This window comes from Malaclemys terrapin, chromosome 22 (assembly GCF_027887155.1).
Source record: "Malaclemys terrapin pileata isolate rMalTer1 chromosome 22, rMalTer1.hap1, whole genome shotgun sequence".
NCBI classification, from domain to species: domain Eukaryota; kingdom Metazoa; phylum Chordata; order Testudines; family Emydidae; genus Malaclemys; species Malaclemys terrapin.
This window is the reverse complement of record NC_071526.1, coordinates 17,076,066-17,092,683: the sequence shown is the minus strand read 5'-3', so window position 1 is coordinate 17,092,683 and position 16,618 is coordinate 17,076,066. Positions and strand designations below refer to the sequence as shown.

The window sequence follows — 16,618 nt, the reverse complement described above, 5'->3', positions numbered from 1 at the left end:
GTAGCTCTGCCTACAAGGGTCACGCAAATCAGAACAGTTTGCACCTGCACACGGGCGTAGATTTGGGCTCCGTGTTGCTCTTCGTCCCACGTGCAGGAACAGAGTGTTCGGGAAGGGCCTGTGTTTTTGGGCTGCCATGACCTGGAAACGTGTTTAAGGTACAATTCCTGCCTGGGCAGAGGGTGGCTCTGGCATCACTTAGTCCCACTTCAGCCCAGATGTAACATAGAGCCGCGTGAGAGGATCCTGTTCATGTCCTAGTCCTAGGATTTAAAGGCAGCTTTGTTTGAAGGAGCCAAAACTCTGACTGAACTTGGTCTCTGTGCAGAGCTAGAAGCACAGGAGTGTAAGGGCTTTGGGGCAGGGCACTATTGCTTCACTAGGCGTGTGTGTGCATGTGCAGTGCCTCGCACTGCGGAGCAAAGATCCCTGACTGTACACAGAATAAAGCATTAGTTAAGTCAGAGCCTTTTGCTGGCTCACCATGGCAGATTACACACCGCAGCCTCCTGCCTTGCTAACGTGTGTATTTATCAGACTAAGCCAGGAGAGCCTGTTTCCCATCCTGGTGGGGCAAAAGGAATGTGTCTTTGATCCCCCTGAGGTAGCACTGCCTTCTCAGAGCAGCCCCACATCTTCCCCTAGCCCCTCACAGAGTCAGAGAGCCGGTGAGCCCCTTCGTTCAGCTATTGACCAGGGTCTTACCTTTGCCTGCTGGGAGTGGTCAGTCCTCACCCCTCCCACAGCAGCGACCAAACAATTGCTACCATCTGGCAGTTGTTCGGTGGCCTTTCTATGAAATTAGTTTGTAGGTTCTCTGCCCAGGTCCAAGGGCAAGTGTCTAAACCACAGAAACAATCCCTATAATTTTTTCCCCATCTGAGACTGGGCAAGGAGCCCAAGGTGTGGGAATGGTCCACGGAGACTGAGCTCCCCCATTTCCCTTAAAGGTGACTCCTCCAGAGACATATTAACAGCAGGGCAGTTGGGGGGAACCCGTGGGCTACTGCTGCACGGAGCAGGACCTACCCTGCAGTCTTCAGAAGCTGCCAATCCCGCAACTTTCACCTATATTAAAATGTTTACAGAAAATCCAGTGAATAACTAAGCCCCGCACACCTTGTAGAGCGGCTGCTCGTATGAAGTCAAGAGGCCTCCAGTTAACATCTCAGCAGCTCCCTCATGTCCTGCTAAATGTGAAACTTCCCTTGCCAAGACGACAATTATTTTTATAATATGTTCCCTTCCAACTTTAATCCGATTAAGCGCCGTCTGTTCGTTCTTCCCCTTGTGGCTCTCTTTTGCTCCCTGTGATCTGCTGAGCTCTGGCCTCTGGAAGAAAATGAAATGCCTGGAGAGAACTTCAAGGCCAGCAGAAATGAAAGGAAACCAGGCAGAAGTTTATCCAGCCATAGGCAAAAAAAAACCTGGGCAAGCAAGAAAATCTCCACGATAAACTGCCAAGAGGAGTCTCCACAGGCCACATGAGCAAGAGAAGGTCTTAGAACCACTACATGTTCAAGAACAAAGTCCTAATGTATGACACATGGGAGAGCTCATTAAGGATTTTGAAGACGAGGTGATCTATATGTAAGAAGCCTGTTTGATATGTCTTGGAATCTTCTCTGGATTGATCTGCATTTTCCAGGTGACTCAACACACCGAACGTTTGGATGGGGGCTACTGATTTAGAACGTAATGCTGCCAACCTCTCCGGTAGCCACTGGGATTTGTTGTGTGGTTTCCTATGCCCTGTTCATATTCCCTGGCAACCCCAGCTGAAGCTGACAGTGTCTTCATTGTACACTGCCCTAAGGGGTGCTGGTAGGACAAGGGAAAGGAGCTGCTTTGTAGGGTGAACTCTTTGGGCTGCCCCCACAGAATGAGGAAGGGTTGAGTAGTTCCATGGCATGCAGACAGAGAAGAGTGAGTTCAGAGAGAACATGGTGATGGTGTATTCAAGGTGGGAAGATAGTTGCTGCCTTGTAAAAGGTCTCCAGAAATGACAACCATTGTTTGGCCATAAGAGTTAACTGTATTTCCACTGGAGAGGAAAGGCAGTGAGCATTAAGGGTGTTTTTTTCCCCACACCTTATCAGGTGCTGACCACAGCTAAAGATGGGATGGTGGACTAGATAACCATTGGCCCAAGCTACCATGTACATAATTAGCCTGTGGAACTGACTGTCACATGGCATTACTGAGGCCAACAGCTCAGCAACATTAAAAAAAAAAAGGATTAGCCATTGTTAGGAATAACAGAACCCCCCACAGATAGAATAACTAGGATGACAATTCATCAGGGATGTATCAGCCCTCATGGTTCAGAGCATAGGCCAACCACTGGCTGCTTGAGGTCAGGAAGAAACTTATTTTCGTTGGCACATTATTCCATCACAGGCCATTATGAAATTTTTTGCACCTTCCTCTGAAGCAGCTGACACTGGCCACTATCAGAGACCATGTTAGACAGACATTGAGCTGAAAATTCCTTTGTTCTGGAATGAGGTTGAAACCTTCCTTCTGGACCTGAGGCGAGACCTTCTGTAGAGGCTCTGTCTATTGTTTTGCCTCCCAGACTCCCAGGTGGCTGTTTCCATTAGCATTCATGGTTGTTTTGCTCATACACAGAGGGGAGCACATAACCCCTTGCTATTGCTGGGAAACGCAGACTCTCCGAGACGTGCGTCTGTGGTAAGACACGGTCTCCTGAAATTGGATACCGTTGGGGCTGTAATGTCCCAATTTCTCTGTGCTAACGTCCCCGGTTTGGTTTTCCTGTCTGCTTTCTTGGCTGCCCACAAGCTGGCAACTCACATCTGGCTTTTTCTTTTGGTGAGTTTTTTTTTTCCTGCCGCCTCCTTCATGGGCTCAGCTGTATCTCCATGTTCTGATTCCATGCGAAATGACCTAGAAAACTAATTCTTACAAACCATAGCATCCAGCACAAGAAGAAAAGAAAAAAACCCCACATATTGAAATAATTTTCCGGGGAAGATATTTTCCAGAAATCTGCTTAAGCACACAGTTTAAATCGTTCTTTTTTCTCGGCTGCAGAAATCCAGTGGCGATGTCTTGATAGACAAGTATTTCCTTAATCAAGATAACCATGTGACCTCTATTAGAGCAGAGGATGTGGGCAAGTCTTTGATATGCAGATAAGCTCAGGAAAGCCTAAGCCCTGAATATGTTTCCATTAACGAAAGAAAAATAACCACATTTCCAGACTTGGTTGAAATGACCAGTGCTAATTTTTGTGCTTAAAGGAAAAGCCCCCTTTGATACTTAGCTGGGGCCTTGTCTGCTGCCTTTATTATTTTTACCGCCTGTGCCTTAAATCTCATGTAATCTTTCCCCATTGACTGAGCAAAATCTCCTAGTGTTGGCAGATCCATCCAGCCCCACGGTTTCCTTGCGTTTATGTCCTCACTCAGCACACTGACTCCTCAGTCTCCAGGGGATGGACCTGGCTCTGTTCCCAATACAGATTCTGTTTCTTTCCAGCACCCACTTCTCTTTTACCCTCCCCCTCCTGGAACTTTTGAACCTCCTTTGCCCAGAGAATTGAACCAGGCAGCCCCAGACCTTCCCTTCCCTTTTACCATTCACAACTCCTTCTAAAGCCAGGACCAACAGCTAGGCCTGTGCGTCCAGCGTCTGGCATTCAGAGCATCTGTCTGCCCATGGGTTAGTGGGCTCTAGCAAGGCAGTGGGTGTAGCTTGAAGCTTTTCTCTCAGATGGTGGATGGGTGGGTAGAATGCAGATAGACAGCTTCCTCCTCTCCCTACGTTTACTTGTGGGGCTGCAGGCCTTAGAGAATCCATAAGCAGCTCTCTTGCGGAGAATGAAAACTCTCCTCTTGCAGAGTATGAAAAGCAATCAGAAGACAGCATCTTTCTTTCGTTTTCTGTTTGTGCCGTGTCTGTCCTCAGTGCAATGTGACTCAGTAGTGTGCCGCTGCATCAACTTTCCCATCCAGCAGCTTGCAACCACCAAACAGTTTGCATGCTCCTCCTTCCTCCCCATAGTGTCCTACTGGGGTTGTAGCCCATGTACAGTTCCATAAACTAGGAGCAAACAGTTGGGTGGTTTATATGGTTGGCCGTGGGAGAACTTTGTGCAAGGCCGTACTCCACAAATGCAAGTCACCGGTTTGAACCTGGCAGATGGCAGGAGCCATGACCCAAAGCCAACCTTGGCTGAGGGACAGTGTGGTTCAGAGGACAGCGCACTGGACAGGGCCAGAAGTCGCTGGTTCTTTTTTCCCCCCCGCAGCTCTGCTGTGTGGCTTTGGGCAAGTCAGTTCTCCACTCCCACCCTTTGTCCATCTAGATTGCAAGCCCTTCACGCTAGCATTGTCTCCTGCTATGTGTACGAACAACGTCCGGCACAATGGGCCCCTGATCTCAGCTGGAGCCACTAGATGTTACTGTCATATAAATCATTAGATGGTTCTTCCTTGTGAAATGAGTTTGGGCTCTATTCTGCTACCAGGCAAATATGGCAGGGTGCGTGAAGCGCATTGTAAATTTGGCCCTTTCACATTACAGCCAGTAATTTGTGAGGCAAGCTAGATATGGCCCAATAAAGTAATCTTAACTCCTAATACATGGGTAAATCAATGCACATCGAAGAGTAAAACCTTTGACTGCACAGTTTAGGAGGACAACTAAATGGAACAGAAACCTCCCTTTCTAAAGGCAAACATGATGCAAATGTCTCCAGGCACAGCCTCTTCCATTTGTAAACAGTGATTGTAGAGACACATGGTGTATACAGATACCAGAATTGGAGTAGGAAACAAACCTCCCATGTAAACAGCATCCAACAGTTTGAGACTCCTTTGAGGTCCATCTAGCTGCTGAGATTACCTGATTACATAAACTCAGACACAGAGGGCCAGATGCTGCCCTGGTACCTGATGCTTCTGTGATCACTTTTATAAAGGTTGGCTGTTGTAGCCAGTTTGCTACATTTGGGTCACGTTTGGCTATAAAGTCATAGACAGGGCAATGAGAAGTCTTTGCCAGCCAATCAGAGTCCTTGTTTTTAGAGTACTTGTGGCACCTTAAAGACTAACACATTTATTTGAGCATAAGCTTTTGTGGACTAAAGTCCACTTCATCGGATGCATGTAGTGGAAAATACAGTAGGAAGATATATATACACAGAGAACATGAAAAAATGGGTGTTGCCGTACCAACTCTAATGAGGCCCACCTTAATCAATTAGTCTCATTAGAGTTGGTATGGCAACACCCATTTTTTCATGTTCTCTCTCTGTGTATATATATATATATATATCTTCCTACTGTATTTTCCACTGCATGCATCCGAAGAAGTGGGCTGTAGCCTACGAAAGTTTATGCTCAGATACATTTGTTAGTCTCTCTAACTACAGGTGCTACAAGTACTCCTGTTCTTTTTGCTGATACAGACTAACATAGCTACCAGTCTGAAACTTGTTTTTCGAAACGTGTATAAGTAACCATCAAATCTCTCTTCTATCAAACCTACCTGGGACAAGAGCCAGTCAAAATTTTCACCCACTTCTCAGGTGGGAAGTGAAGCCATGCCTGGGCTACTCTGGTCCGGGGACTCACGCTGCTCCTGTACCAAGAGCACCGAGCTGTAGTGAGTAGCAATTATGACACACTCTGGATCGCCTACACGTCCATCTCTACGTCCTTCTCTGATGCATTTTCCTTTTTCTTATGGCCCTTTGCAAAACGGCTAGAATTCTCTAAATGGCAAGTGCTTACGACCTACTCCCAGCTGTGCTGAATCAGGCCAAGATGGTATTGCTGTTGCATTTCCTTTGCAGGAATTGGGTTTGTCTACATTCTCAGTGTGTTTAAAGTTTCCTCCCCGATGCTACACTCCATAGGCAAGTAGGACTGCGCCAATGAACACAGACACATCTTACGTGAATGCACAAATGACAAAGCAGTTACCTAGCTGCTCTCCCAAGAAAATATCCTAAAGCACTGTAGTCAGCCTAGTAAGAGAAAACCATTATAGGACGAGAGAAGTCCAAGATTTTAAGGGCGGCTCAATCACTCAGCGGATTGGTGATAGGGTACCGTTAATCTTGGTTGTGCCTTTCAACGCCAACACACTCTTTCGTAGTGACTGAAAGCCATTATCCGCTGATGGCTCTTTTGTAGACAGTATGAATGATTTGGGGGGAGAAGTCCTCAGGTCCTAGGGAACATGTAAAAACAGCCCCCTAAAAATCACCCTCACAGCTGATGCTAATTGGCATGCTTGGCCATACTGGCAATGGAGAAACTAAGGATTGGCAGGGACCCTGGAGGCTAGCCAATGCTCTTGTTTCTAGTGCTAGTTCTGCAACAACAGGCTTTACGCTCATTGGTGGGGCAGTGTGTGAAGCCTCCTCTGTCACTGCTTGGCTCGATGCATATCTAGAGGATCGTGAATAAGGCTTGTGAATAAGGCGCTGGGGCTAAAGAGATGTGGATTCAGTCCCCACCTTTGCCAAGACCTCCTGTGTGACCAAGTCACTTTGGTCCCAATCCTCAGAGGTATTTAGACACCTAATGCCCATTGATTTCAATGGACCTTACGAGTCTGACTACCTTTAAGGCGCTGGGCCTTAAGTTCTTTGTGCCTCTGTTGATGGGCCTAATTATACTCCTTCCTTTTTGACTATTTTATATGTTTAGACTGTAAGCTGTTTTTGAGCATGGACTCGCTTACTAGCTGTTTGGATGGTGTCAAGCACAGTGAGGGGCCCAGTTTTGATTGGGGTTCTAGGTGCTACAATGAGGGTGGCCCAGTCTTGTTTGGGGTTCTAGGTGCTACTATAATAGTAGTGAAAACTCTAAGTCATAGATTTTTTTTTCCAACCCAAACACTGATTTTGCATCATCTGTGAATTTGGTGAACATCTTAGCTTGTTACTATTTGCAAATGCCTATATTGCTTATTGAAGATGCCATAATGATAACTCTAGATGTTGTTAGAAGCATCAGTGGAAGCACAGGGGCCTTTGAAACTATCAGAAATGTCCCAGAGTTAGCCCGCACTCCAAAGAATATCATGGCTGATACTATTAGTTTTGCCACCACACTGATAAACAGACAGCAGGGCATCCGTGAAGCCACCATCTTTAGTCTCAGTAAAAGCTACAGGTTCACTCTTTTCCTTTTGCATTACCTTGAGCACAGCAAGTCTGAATTGTTCATCTCTATTCAGTTTTCCCCCCATGGTTGGTTGAGCAAATTGGTCGGACTCCCCATTTAATGTTCAAGTGCCCGGTGGGACTTGTTTTAGCTACTTCTAAATCAGCCATAAATGACAGTGTGTCTGAACAGGCCTCTTTTCATCTGGTGCTAACGTACATTCCTACAACCTACCATTACAGCAAAAGGAGCCCCTGGGTGTGTAACTTATGTATAGTTAATGATACCCCACCCCCAGGCTTTCAGAGCACCTTTCATCTCAGACTCTCAAAGTGCTTCACAAATATTAATTTCCAACATCAGCGGGAGGGTTTATAGCAATATCTCCATTTAACAAGGCGGTACAGCTCAGAGCCTCAAAAGGTATTCCGGAGCCTAAATCCTATTAAAAATCAGTGGGCATTAGCCTCCTAAATCCTTCTGAGGCGCGGGGCTGTGACTTCACTAACGCTCAGCACTAGCCACCATGGCTTCTCCTCTCATGACGCTGAGGTTCTGCTTCTCCTGGTAGTGGGTGGGCACTAGGCCTTTCCTCACTTATCCAGTAAGGGTTTGGTGTCTCTTGCTCTTAACAGACATGCAACCGCTCCTGCCGATGGATCTCAAAGGGGAGCCAGGCCCCCCAGGAAAGCCAGGCCCAAGAGGACCTCCAGGCCCCCCAGGCTATCCAGGAAAACCAGGCACTGGGAAACCCGGACTTCATGGCCAGCCAGGCCCTGCTGGGCCCCCTGGATTTTCTGGTGTTGGCAAACCAGGTATCCCAGGGCTTCCAGGAAAGGCAGGTATGAAAGGGATGCCCGGCCTCAAAGGTGAACCCGGCCTGAGAGGTGAGCAAGGCCAGAGAGGATTACCTGGCCCACCAGGATTGCCTGGGCCAGCAGGCATCTCAGTCAATGGGAAACCAGGCATGCAGGGCACTCCAGGTCTACCAGGATTTCGGGGTGAGCCTGGGCCAAAAGGGGAACCAGGGCTTCGGGGGGAGCGGGGCTTAAAGGGTGAAAATGGTGTTGGGAAGCCAGGGTTTCCGGGTCCCCGAGGAAATGGAGGCCCCCCCGGCCCCGCTGGGCCTCCAGGGCCAAATGGCATTGGGAAACCAGGGTTCAATGGCTTACCAGGTGCTCCAGGGGGGAAAGGCGAGATGGGCCCATCTGGAGCCCCTGGGATCAATGGGGAACCTGGGCCGATGGGGCCACGGGGGCCACCAGGGATTGATGGAATAGGCATCCCGGGCGTCGGAGGGATTCCAGGTATGCAAGGCCCTGTGGGGCCAAAGGGAGAACCCGGGATCCGTGGCCTTCCCGGTTTACCTGGGCCCGCAGGCTATGGGAAACCAGGTTTGCCGGGCTTAAAAGGAGATCGTGGGCAACCTGGGATCCCAGGAGCCATTGGCGACAAAGGGGAACCAGGCATGGATGGGGAAGCAGGCGAGCAGGGCCCGCAGGGTGTCATTGGATTCCCCGGGGTGCCAGGCTCCATGGGCTTGCCAGGCAAACACGGGCTGCCAGGCCTCAAAGGTGAGGTTGGGCTGCCTGGGCCCCCAGGAATACCAGGGATGCGTGGAGACCAAGGGCCAAACGGTTTTGCAGGGAAACCAGGGGTCCCTGGAGAGAGAGGTTTGCCTGGGTCTCAGGGACCACCTGGCCCCACAGGGCCAAAAGGAGAACCAGGCTTCACAGGGATTCCTGGGATGCCAGGGTTAACAGGTAGCCTGGGACCAAAGGGAGATGCAGGAATTCCAGGCCAGCCAGGCCTGAGGGGCCCATCTGGTATTCCAGGCCTACAAGGCCCTTCTGGTCCCATGGGGCCACAGGGCTTACCAGGGCTGAAAGGGGAACCTGGCCTCCCAGGCCCTCCAGGGGAGGGGAAGGTAGGGGAGCCTGGCATTACAGGACCCATTGGCCCACCTGGAATACCAGGGACACGTGGATTAAACGGACCCCCAGGACCACCAGGGCCGCCTGGTCCCCCCGGGGCACCAGGGGTGTTCGACGAGACAGGCATCGCTGGGCTGCACTTGCCGGATGGAGGCGTGGAAGGAGCGGTGTTAGGGAATGGTAAGCCTGGGAAGCCACAGTATGGCAAAGGGGAGCTCTCTGCCCGGATAGCACCCGCTTTCACGGCCATCCTGACCTCCCCGTTCCCAGCCTCTGGCATGCCAGTCAAATTCGACAGGACTTTGTACAACGGGCACAACGCCTACAATCCAGCCACTGGGATATTCACCTGCCCCATCTCCGGCATCTATTACTTTGCCTACCACGTGCATGTCAAAGGGACTAATGTCTGGGTGGCACTTTATAAGAACAATGTGCCCGCCACATACACCTACGACGAGTACAAAAAAGGCTACCTGGATCAAGCCTCAGGCAGCGCAGTGCTCGAACTCAAAGAGAATGACCAAGTCTGGGTCCAAATGCCCTCGGACCAAGCCAATGGGCTGTACTCCACAGAATACATCCACTCCTCTTTCTCCGGCTTCCTGCTTTGCCCCACATAACAGCTGTTGGGTGTTTCCCCTTTTTACCCACTTTAGCCATAAACTGTCTTGTTTTTTTAATAATTTTTTTTAAAAAATAAAAGAAATACAAAAAAGAAAAATCACTGGGAAGAACGCGCAAGTCATTGGCGCAGGACCTCGCTTCACACTGTTCACTCAAGGAGTCGAGAGGATAAGGGGAAAGGAGCCTTTGTTGTTTCTTGGGGGGGGTGCAAGTGGGGGAGGTGTCTTTGGAATAAATTTTACCTTTGTGACTGCACATCAAACACAGCAACTAGCTCAGGCTGGCTAGGATCTAGCTATGCAACTACATTGTTCTTTAAGTCAGAGGAGGAAAGCTGAAGAATCGAGACCCTTCTTGGTTTATAATCAAGTGCCCCTGTTCCCGCTGTTGAGTACTAGTTAAATAAAGAAAGTCATTTTGCATATTCGTTAGCCAATCCAGGGATCCTAAGCAATCTCAGATCTCTAGAGCAGTGGAGATTCCTGGTGGATTGACTCTCACCTTCCCAAGCAATCATTTCCCCACATTTCAATCTCATTGACGCTTGAATCAGTGTCTCGGATTCGATCAGGGTGGGTGGATTTAGTCATCAAAAGGGGAACACTTTGCAGAAGCACCTTTTTATAAGTAAATATTTAAGAAAAAATCTTTAGGAACAAAAAACATCGTTAGTAGCACCTGGCAATAGGATGGGTGCCGAATATACTCCAAAGCCATTCAGGGAATTTGGGAACCCCTGTGATGAACAATGTTCCTTGACCTTGTATTAATTCCTGCATTGGCAAGTCAAAGGGCCAGTTCTATCACACATATTTCTGTAGCCCACAGCCCTGTTTGGGCTTATGAACGTTTTATTATCTGACAATCCAAGGATGGCGCTGCAAGCATGGCTTACATTGCTACTAGCTGATTTCATGGACGGTTTAGCTCTGCTTTCTTTAAGGTGCCATTTATGGACAACTTACTTTTAATGTCTACCTTTCAGGACGTGTACACTATTTTTTCCCTTCCCCTTGGGGAACTTATTAAAAAAAAAAGCATTCATTCTACCTTTCCATGCATTCCTTTTACAACGGTGCTATTATCTACTTAATGTTATTTACAAGTATAGTGCAATACGTATCTTTGAAAGGGGCACCGGTCTGCGTGCAGGGTTCTGTGACTTAGGAAAAAAATCATTTCATGTTTGTCCTGTTACCACTTTGCCTCAATAATGCTTGAAACGTCATTGATTTGAATATGGGTTACAAGGTTTATTACAGCTTTTGGTGTGCCCAGCTAGTGACCACGTGGCTGCGCTGGCCTTTGCAAACTGGAACAATTGAAGCCTGTTGCTTTGCAGCTTGCGGTAAGGTAAAATGGCTACAGACCATTGCATTTAAAAGTTACTAAAGAGATTCTTCTCAGCCGGGGTAGGTAGAACGTGGTTGAAGTTAAGCCACACATAATATACTGAATTCCTTTCTACAAAGACATGTGCCTAAGAAAATAGCTGAAATTCATTCAGTCAATAGCTCAGTGTTCATTACTCTCAAATGTCCATGATGCCTATAATATGGCCAAAGGAGAGAGAAAGAGTAAGAATGTGACTTAATATTATTCTCCAGATTTATTGTAGATAAAACTATTTAAACATAGATTTTTTTTTCTTAAACTACACTGCGTTTGTGTGTCTTGCCCTCCAGGGCTTCCATTTACAAAAACCCGCCCATCCCTGAATTACAAAACAGGAAACAAAAAGAAGGAAGCTAAAGAAAAAAATTCCATAGACTAACATTTCAGACAGAATCTGGAATTGGGTCTCCCCTCCCCTTTGTTTTAGTTTTTATTCGGATTTACAAGAGCAGGTTGTGAAGCGATGGAACTTTTAACAGAGACAAATACAGCCTGATATTTTGAATTCTGTCAGATGTTTTTAAATTCCTGAAGGCAGAAGAATGTCAGAGCCCTTCATGGCCCAGATTCTGTTGGTAATTGGTTCTTTGATTTCCCATTCGAAATAGGAACCATAAAGTAAAGACCTAAAATTTGAAGAAAAGGAGTTCAATTTCTCTCTTCAAATCCACACTTGAAAGGACAGTGCCGGCATGGGGCTTCTGTCTTCTTGGTTTAAATGTATTTTCCTGCAGAGAACCACAATGAACTCAAGTTGATAATACAGCAGATCCCTTCATTTCAGAGCAAAGCAGTCTCACTCCTTGAACCACAGAACACTGCCAGAGGCAGAGATGGTAACTTAAATATACTACCTGCAGTAGGGTAAGGAACTTCCACACCGTTGAAAATTCACTCAAGGGTGGAAGTTTAAGCCAGTTACTCGACAAAGCAATTTATTTATACTGTGTTCTGACCTATGTTCAGTCCTGGTTTGGTTTTGTTATTATTCAATACTCTGGTTCTGGCTGGCAAAAACAGTGACCGAAACGCACATTCTAACCAAACGCAAATATTAACTCATTCAGTTCAGTAGAAAATATTTTGCAATTTCACTTTCCCTTCATGTGCAGAGCAGAAACCGTAATCACCCTTCTGCAGCTCTATAACCTGTTACATTTACACAGTATTGAATGACAAGGATATTACACACACAGGGAGGCTAGGAAACGATGCACAGGGTGAAGGAGGAAAGGTGTTCAGTAAACCAGATATTGTCAGGAAGATTTCTTTTGAAGTACACAGTCTGTAATATTTGCCAGCAGGAAGGTTTATTTTCTGTCATGGGTGTGAGCACTTGGGATGTTGGTATCAGTCACACACATACAAAAAATGGTTGGGATGGATGAAGTTTGTCAGTTTTTAACTATGAAAACTACATTACAGTGTGCATTTTTTATATACAAATTCTTACTTTTTTTTTTTAAGTTTGCCTCTAGTATCTTCTTTTCTAACCTAGTATATAGAGGATTTTAGTTTTTGTAAAAATACCTATTACATGCACTGTCTGTCATAGTAAAATTGGTTTAAAATGCCTTCTCTTTGATTGTGATCGGAAACTGGCCTCTTCAGAACTAAAACTACAGTACTCGATTGTATTGACACAACATCAATAAAACTTATTGTATAAAAGATCATCTCAGCTGTGCCTTTGTCCTATTATGATTTATTTGTATTGCAGGAGCACCTACACATAGTAAGAGATAACCCCTGCGCCACGAGCTTACAGTCTGAACAGGTGAAGGAAAGATTAATATCCCATTGTTCTGGGGACAGGAGGCACGGGAATAGTCCATGGCTCACCCAAGGAGTCTGTCTCAGAGCTCACATTTGAACCCACACCTTCTGTAGCAGCAGCCAGCACCCAAACGATAAGACGAAGTTTCTATATTCAAAGTACCACTTCTGAAATACCCTTGTATAAGTCTGGCCATAATCATAGGTCTCAGCTCATGCTGCCTGCCCTATGAGCTCTCCTTTGTAATATGCACAGCCTTAGATACGAAGTCCTCTCTTCTCTTCATGCAACAGGAACACATCCTGGTCGCTGGCAGTGAAACAGGTTTCCCTGCAACACCCCACCAGTGTGCACCCAGAGGAAGGGGTACTTAAGCCTTCATAGTCCATTCAGTCCATGGTTTATCTGCGAAGACTGCCATTGAGTGGACCGATTGGTGGCAAAGATGAGGGTTGATTTTGGTAATGTAAGTAACTGTCCCCTAGGAACTGGAATGAGATTGCACAACTGGCATAGGCTGAGGGTATCAGCTTTCATTCAAAGCCTGTCACCTCCCGGTTGCCCACTCAACTCAGACTTGGCTTGAGAGAATGGTAATAGGAGATGGCATCTATCCTGCTCCCTGATCAACATAGGAAAAACTTATTCCACATTGCCTCACAGCCACAGTCCAGAAGTTCCTTAAAGGAAGATGGTGAAATTTGGGGCCTTCCAAATATTGCAACATTTTTTCCTCTTCTACCTGGCAATTATTACGTTGAGGAATTTAAGGAACAGGAGTGCATGCTGGAGTTTCCTTTCCTGGAAAAATGGGGTTTTGCTAGAAATTAAAAATGAACCCAAAGCCAGGAGCTCACCCATCACTCCCAAGCTCTTTCTCAAGGAGAGCAGCATGCGTGCCTTCTACAATGGGGAAGGAGACAGGAATTTTAAGTAACAATGCAGAGTTTCTATTCAAGCTTCCCAAAACTATGAAGAATACCAGATTGTGCTAGCTGGGTCTGACCACCCTTGCCACCATAACAAATTCCAATATGTATACGGACTATGCTACCCATTTACCTTCTTCCCCGTAAAGAGATGCCGGTGAGAATGCAGCTCAGTTCTTTGGGCTTTAAGCATCATTGATTCCATCAGTTTGTTTTCTTTGGGGGTGGGGGTGAGGAGGAAGGATGTTTTGTTTTAAGCAATATCATTTTGAAAGCTAGTCAATTAAAAAAAATCACTAGTTTTAGATACCACCCTGTCTCTGTGTCCCCTGACTGCTATTTTCTTGTGCTTTTATAATCACATTCGCTTATTTTAAAAGCTCTCTCTCTCCACAGACGAAAGGGACTGGCTGACTATGCTGGGGAAATGTTGAAACTGACTATTACATGAAGTGCTGCCAGAGGCACAAAGGAAACAAAGAGGGGAAAAAATATTTATTAAGTGATCTCTTGCAGGTCTCCTAATTGGGAATGTTAACTATAGCCAGTGAAACATTTCCAGGCAGAAATGTGAATTTTAAGTTGACATGTCCCTTTAAACTCGGTTACATTTAGGGGCGTAAGACAAAGTGTCATCTTGGTGCATCTTATTAATATTCCCAGGACACTTTTGGTGCGCTAGACATAATAACTAATCTGAACTGATTCTAGCAGCGAGGCTCCAGCAGTTGACTCCTTTCCACCCATTGCTCTTTATTGCAAATATTTTCTACAAGCAAGACTCGAGTGAAAACTCCAGCACTGAAATACTTTGGGGGCATGCAATTGCCACTCAGTGCACGGTATGTTAACAGGCATTACCCACTTTTACCACAACAGTCTCGCCATTCACTGCTTGTAAACAAAAGCAGCCATTGTGAGAACAATTTCTACAACAGATTTCAAGAATTAAACTTACTGCAAATGAAGCAGGAGGCCCGGCTCCTCACAAGATGCCATTAATTGACCTGGAAATGCTTTCATCCTGCTTTCCGGAGAAACATTTTTAAGAAACCATAACAAAGCAATTTCAGGCTGAGTCTTGAAAGAAGAGATGTGTGTGTGTGTGCGCGTGCATGGAGTGGGGGGGCATGGAAATAGCCTAAAGCCTTTCCTATGATTCCCCTTGTAATTTAGCCTCACAAGAGGCTGGCTGCCCCCATACATGGATATATTTAGGCAGAGGGTAAAACTATAAATAGAATTACATACAATAAAGCCCAAAGATGGCATTTAAAGTGCAGTTATGGTCTAGTAAAATTATCACCACATTAGTACACTTATGACTAGTTCTGCACCCAGTGCACCCTCCCCCACCCGTACTGCTCAGTAAAGGCCAAAATCAGTTGTGAAGGGAGATGGAAGCAGGGTTAATTTCAGAACTGTTATAACTGCGGAGGCAAGATCTGGGAAAACGCAATCAGGATCATTCCCAAATCCCACACTGTGATGGCGTCACAAACACCTTTGCCCTTAACACAGGGTAAAAGCGAAATGCCCTCTGACTGGAATAACTAGCAGTGCTAAAATTCAAAGCTGGCTGCAATATTAGAACAAAGAACCCCAAGGAGAGGGCACAGATCGTTCTGCTCCTGCCAACAGACCCAATGGTCTAATGCAGCTTCCCAGGTGGAGCAGGGCGTGGCAAATTACAACTACAGGTGATACCCACGGGGCACTTTCCAGCCAAGTATACTGCAGCTTGCAGGAGGTGACTGCAGAGGAAATTTGATACTGGGGAAGCCTCGAAAGCTCCAATCAGAATGCGGGGAGCCCAGACAGGAAGGTGATGGGGTAGTAATGGAGCCAGATTTATAAATGGTGCCTTAATAGAACAGGAAAACCAAGTCCCTTACTCAGCCCATCAACCATAGCTCCAGTGATGTTACTAACTCATCATCACAGGTGTTACACAAGTCTGAGTGCAGTTTCTTTGCTGGGAGCCTGTATGGTCACTGGTGTTTGGACATATGGGAAATGCTGCCAGGGGACTAGCATCTGCTCTGGCTGAAGCGCGCTGAGCTTTTTACCAGTAGATGAATCGTGCTCTGCATGAATGTCAAAGGTCACAGTTAAAAGACTGGGAACCGGTTGGCAGAGCTGTGAAAGAGGACACAGAAGATGACCAAGGCCTTCTGCAGCTGAGCTGTCATTTTCACTGCAACACTTCAAGAGCCTGCCACTGATTCACAAGGTTTCCACACAGGAAACTCCCATCCCTACACACCACCACTGGAGAACAGGCTCCAGTCCAATTAGTCTGCGCAAATGTGCATAAAGATTTTCCCTACTGGGTTCCAAGTTCAGCTACAGTTGAATGGCCAGGAATTTCTACCCCGGCTAGGAAAGGCTCCATACCAGAAGCACGTATAAAGAACATCTCTTTGTCCAAGTCGTCCAAACTTTAGTTTGCTACCTAAAGAGGCTGAGGTCAAATAAGGCTCCAGGCTAATGACTGATTTATGCAACACAACTCCTTTACCCTGATAATTAGCCACCGTTCCTGTATTTTCCTTCAATGATCCTAAGTGACTGGATTACTTTTAAGAAAAACACATTTCAATCCTAGCTTAGGAAAAGCTAGACTTTATAAACAGCTAACCTGTGCAAGCTCCACAACTTCTTTCCATTCAAAAGAAAAACAAGATCAGTTTAAACAGAAAATTTGTTTTTAAATGTCTTCCTTGAAAATTCTGAAGGCTCTTGAAGTATATAAGATCTAATGTTTTACTTCTCAGATCTGCAGCACAGTCTATAAATACAGTAGGCCCA

The 16,618-nt window shown here is 46.3% G+C and overlaps 1 protein-coding gene across 5 annotated transcripts in view; it reads left to right on the top strand.

Moving 5' to 3' along the window:
- The window catches only part of COL8A2 (collagen type VIII alpha 2 chain), a 149,782-nt gene extending 135,731 nt beyond the window's left edge, over nt 1–14,051 (top strand). For all 5 annotated transcript variants that reach the window (XM_054012080.1, XM_054012082.1, XM_054012084.1 and 2 more), the window contains one exon: nt 7,781–14,051. In XM_054012080.1, coding sequence (XP_053868055.1) covers nt 7,781–9,702 — 1,922 coding nt within the window. In that variant the 3' untranslated portion in view covers nt 9,703–14,051. The remainder of the gene's footprint in view (nt 1–7,780) is intronic.
- The last annotated feature ends 2,567 nt before the right edge of the window (nt 14,052–16,618 follow it).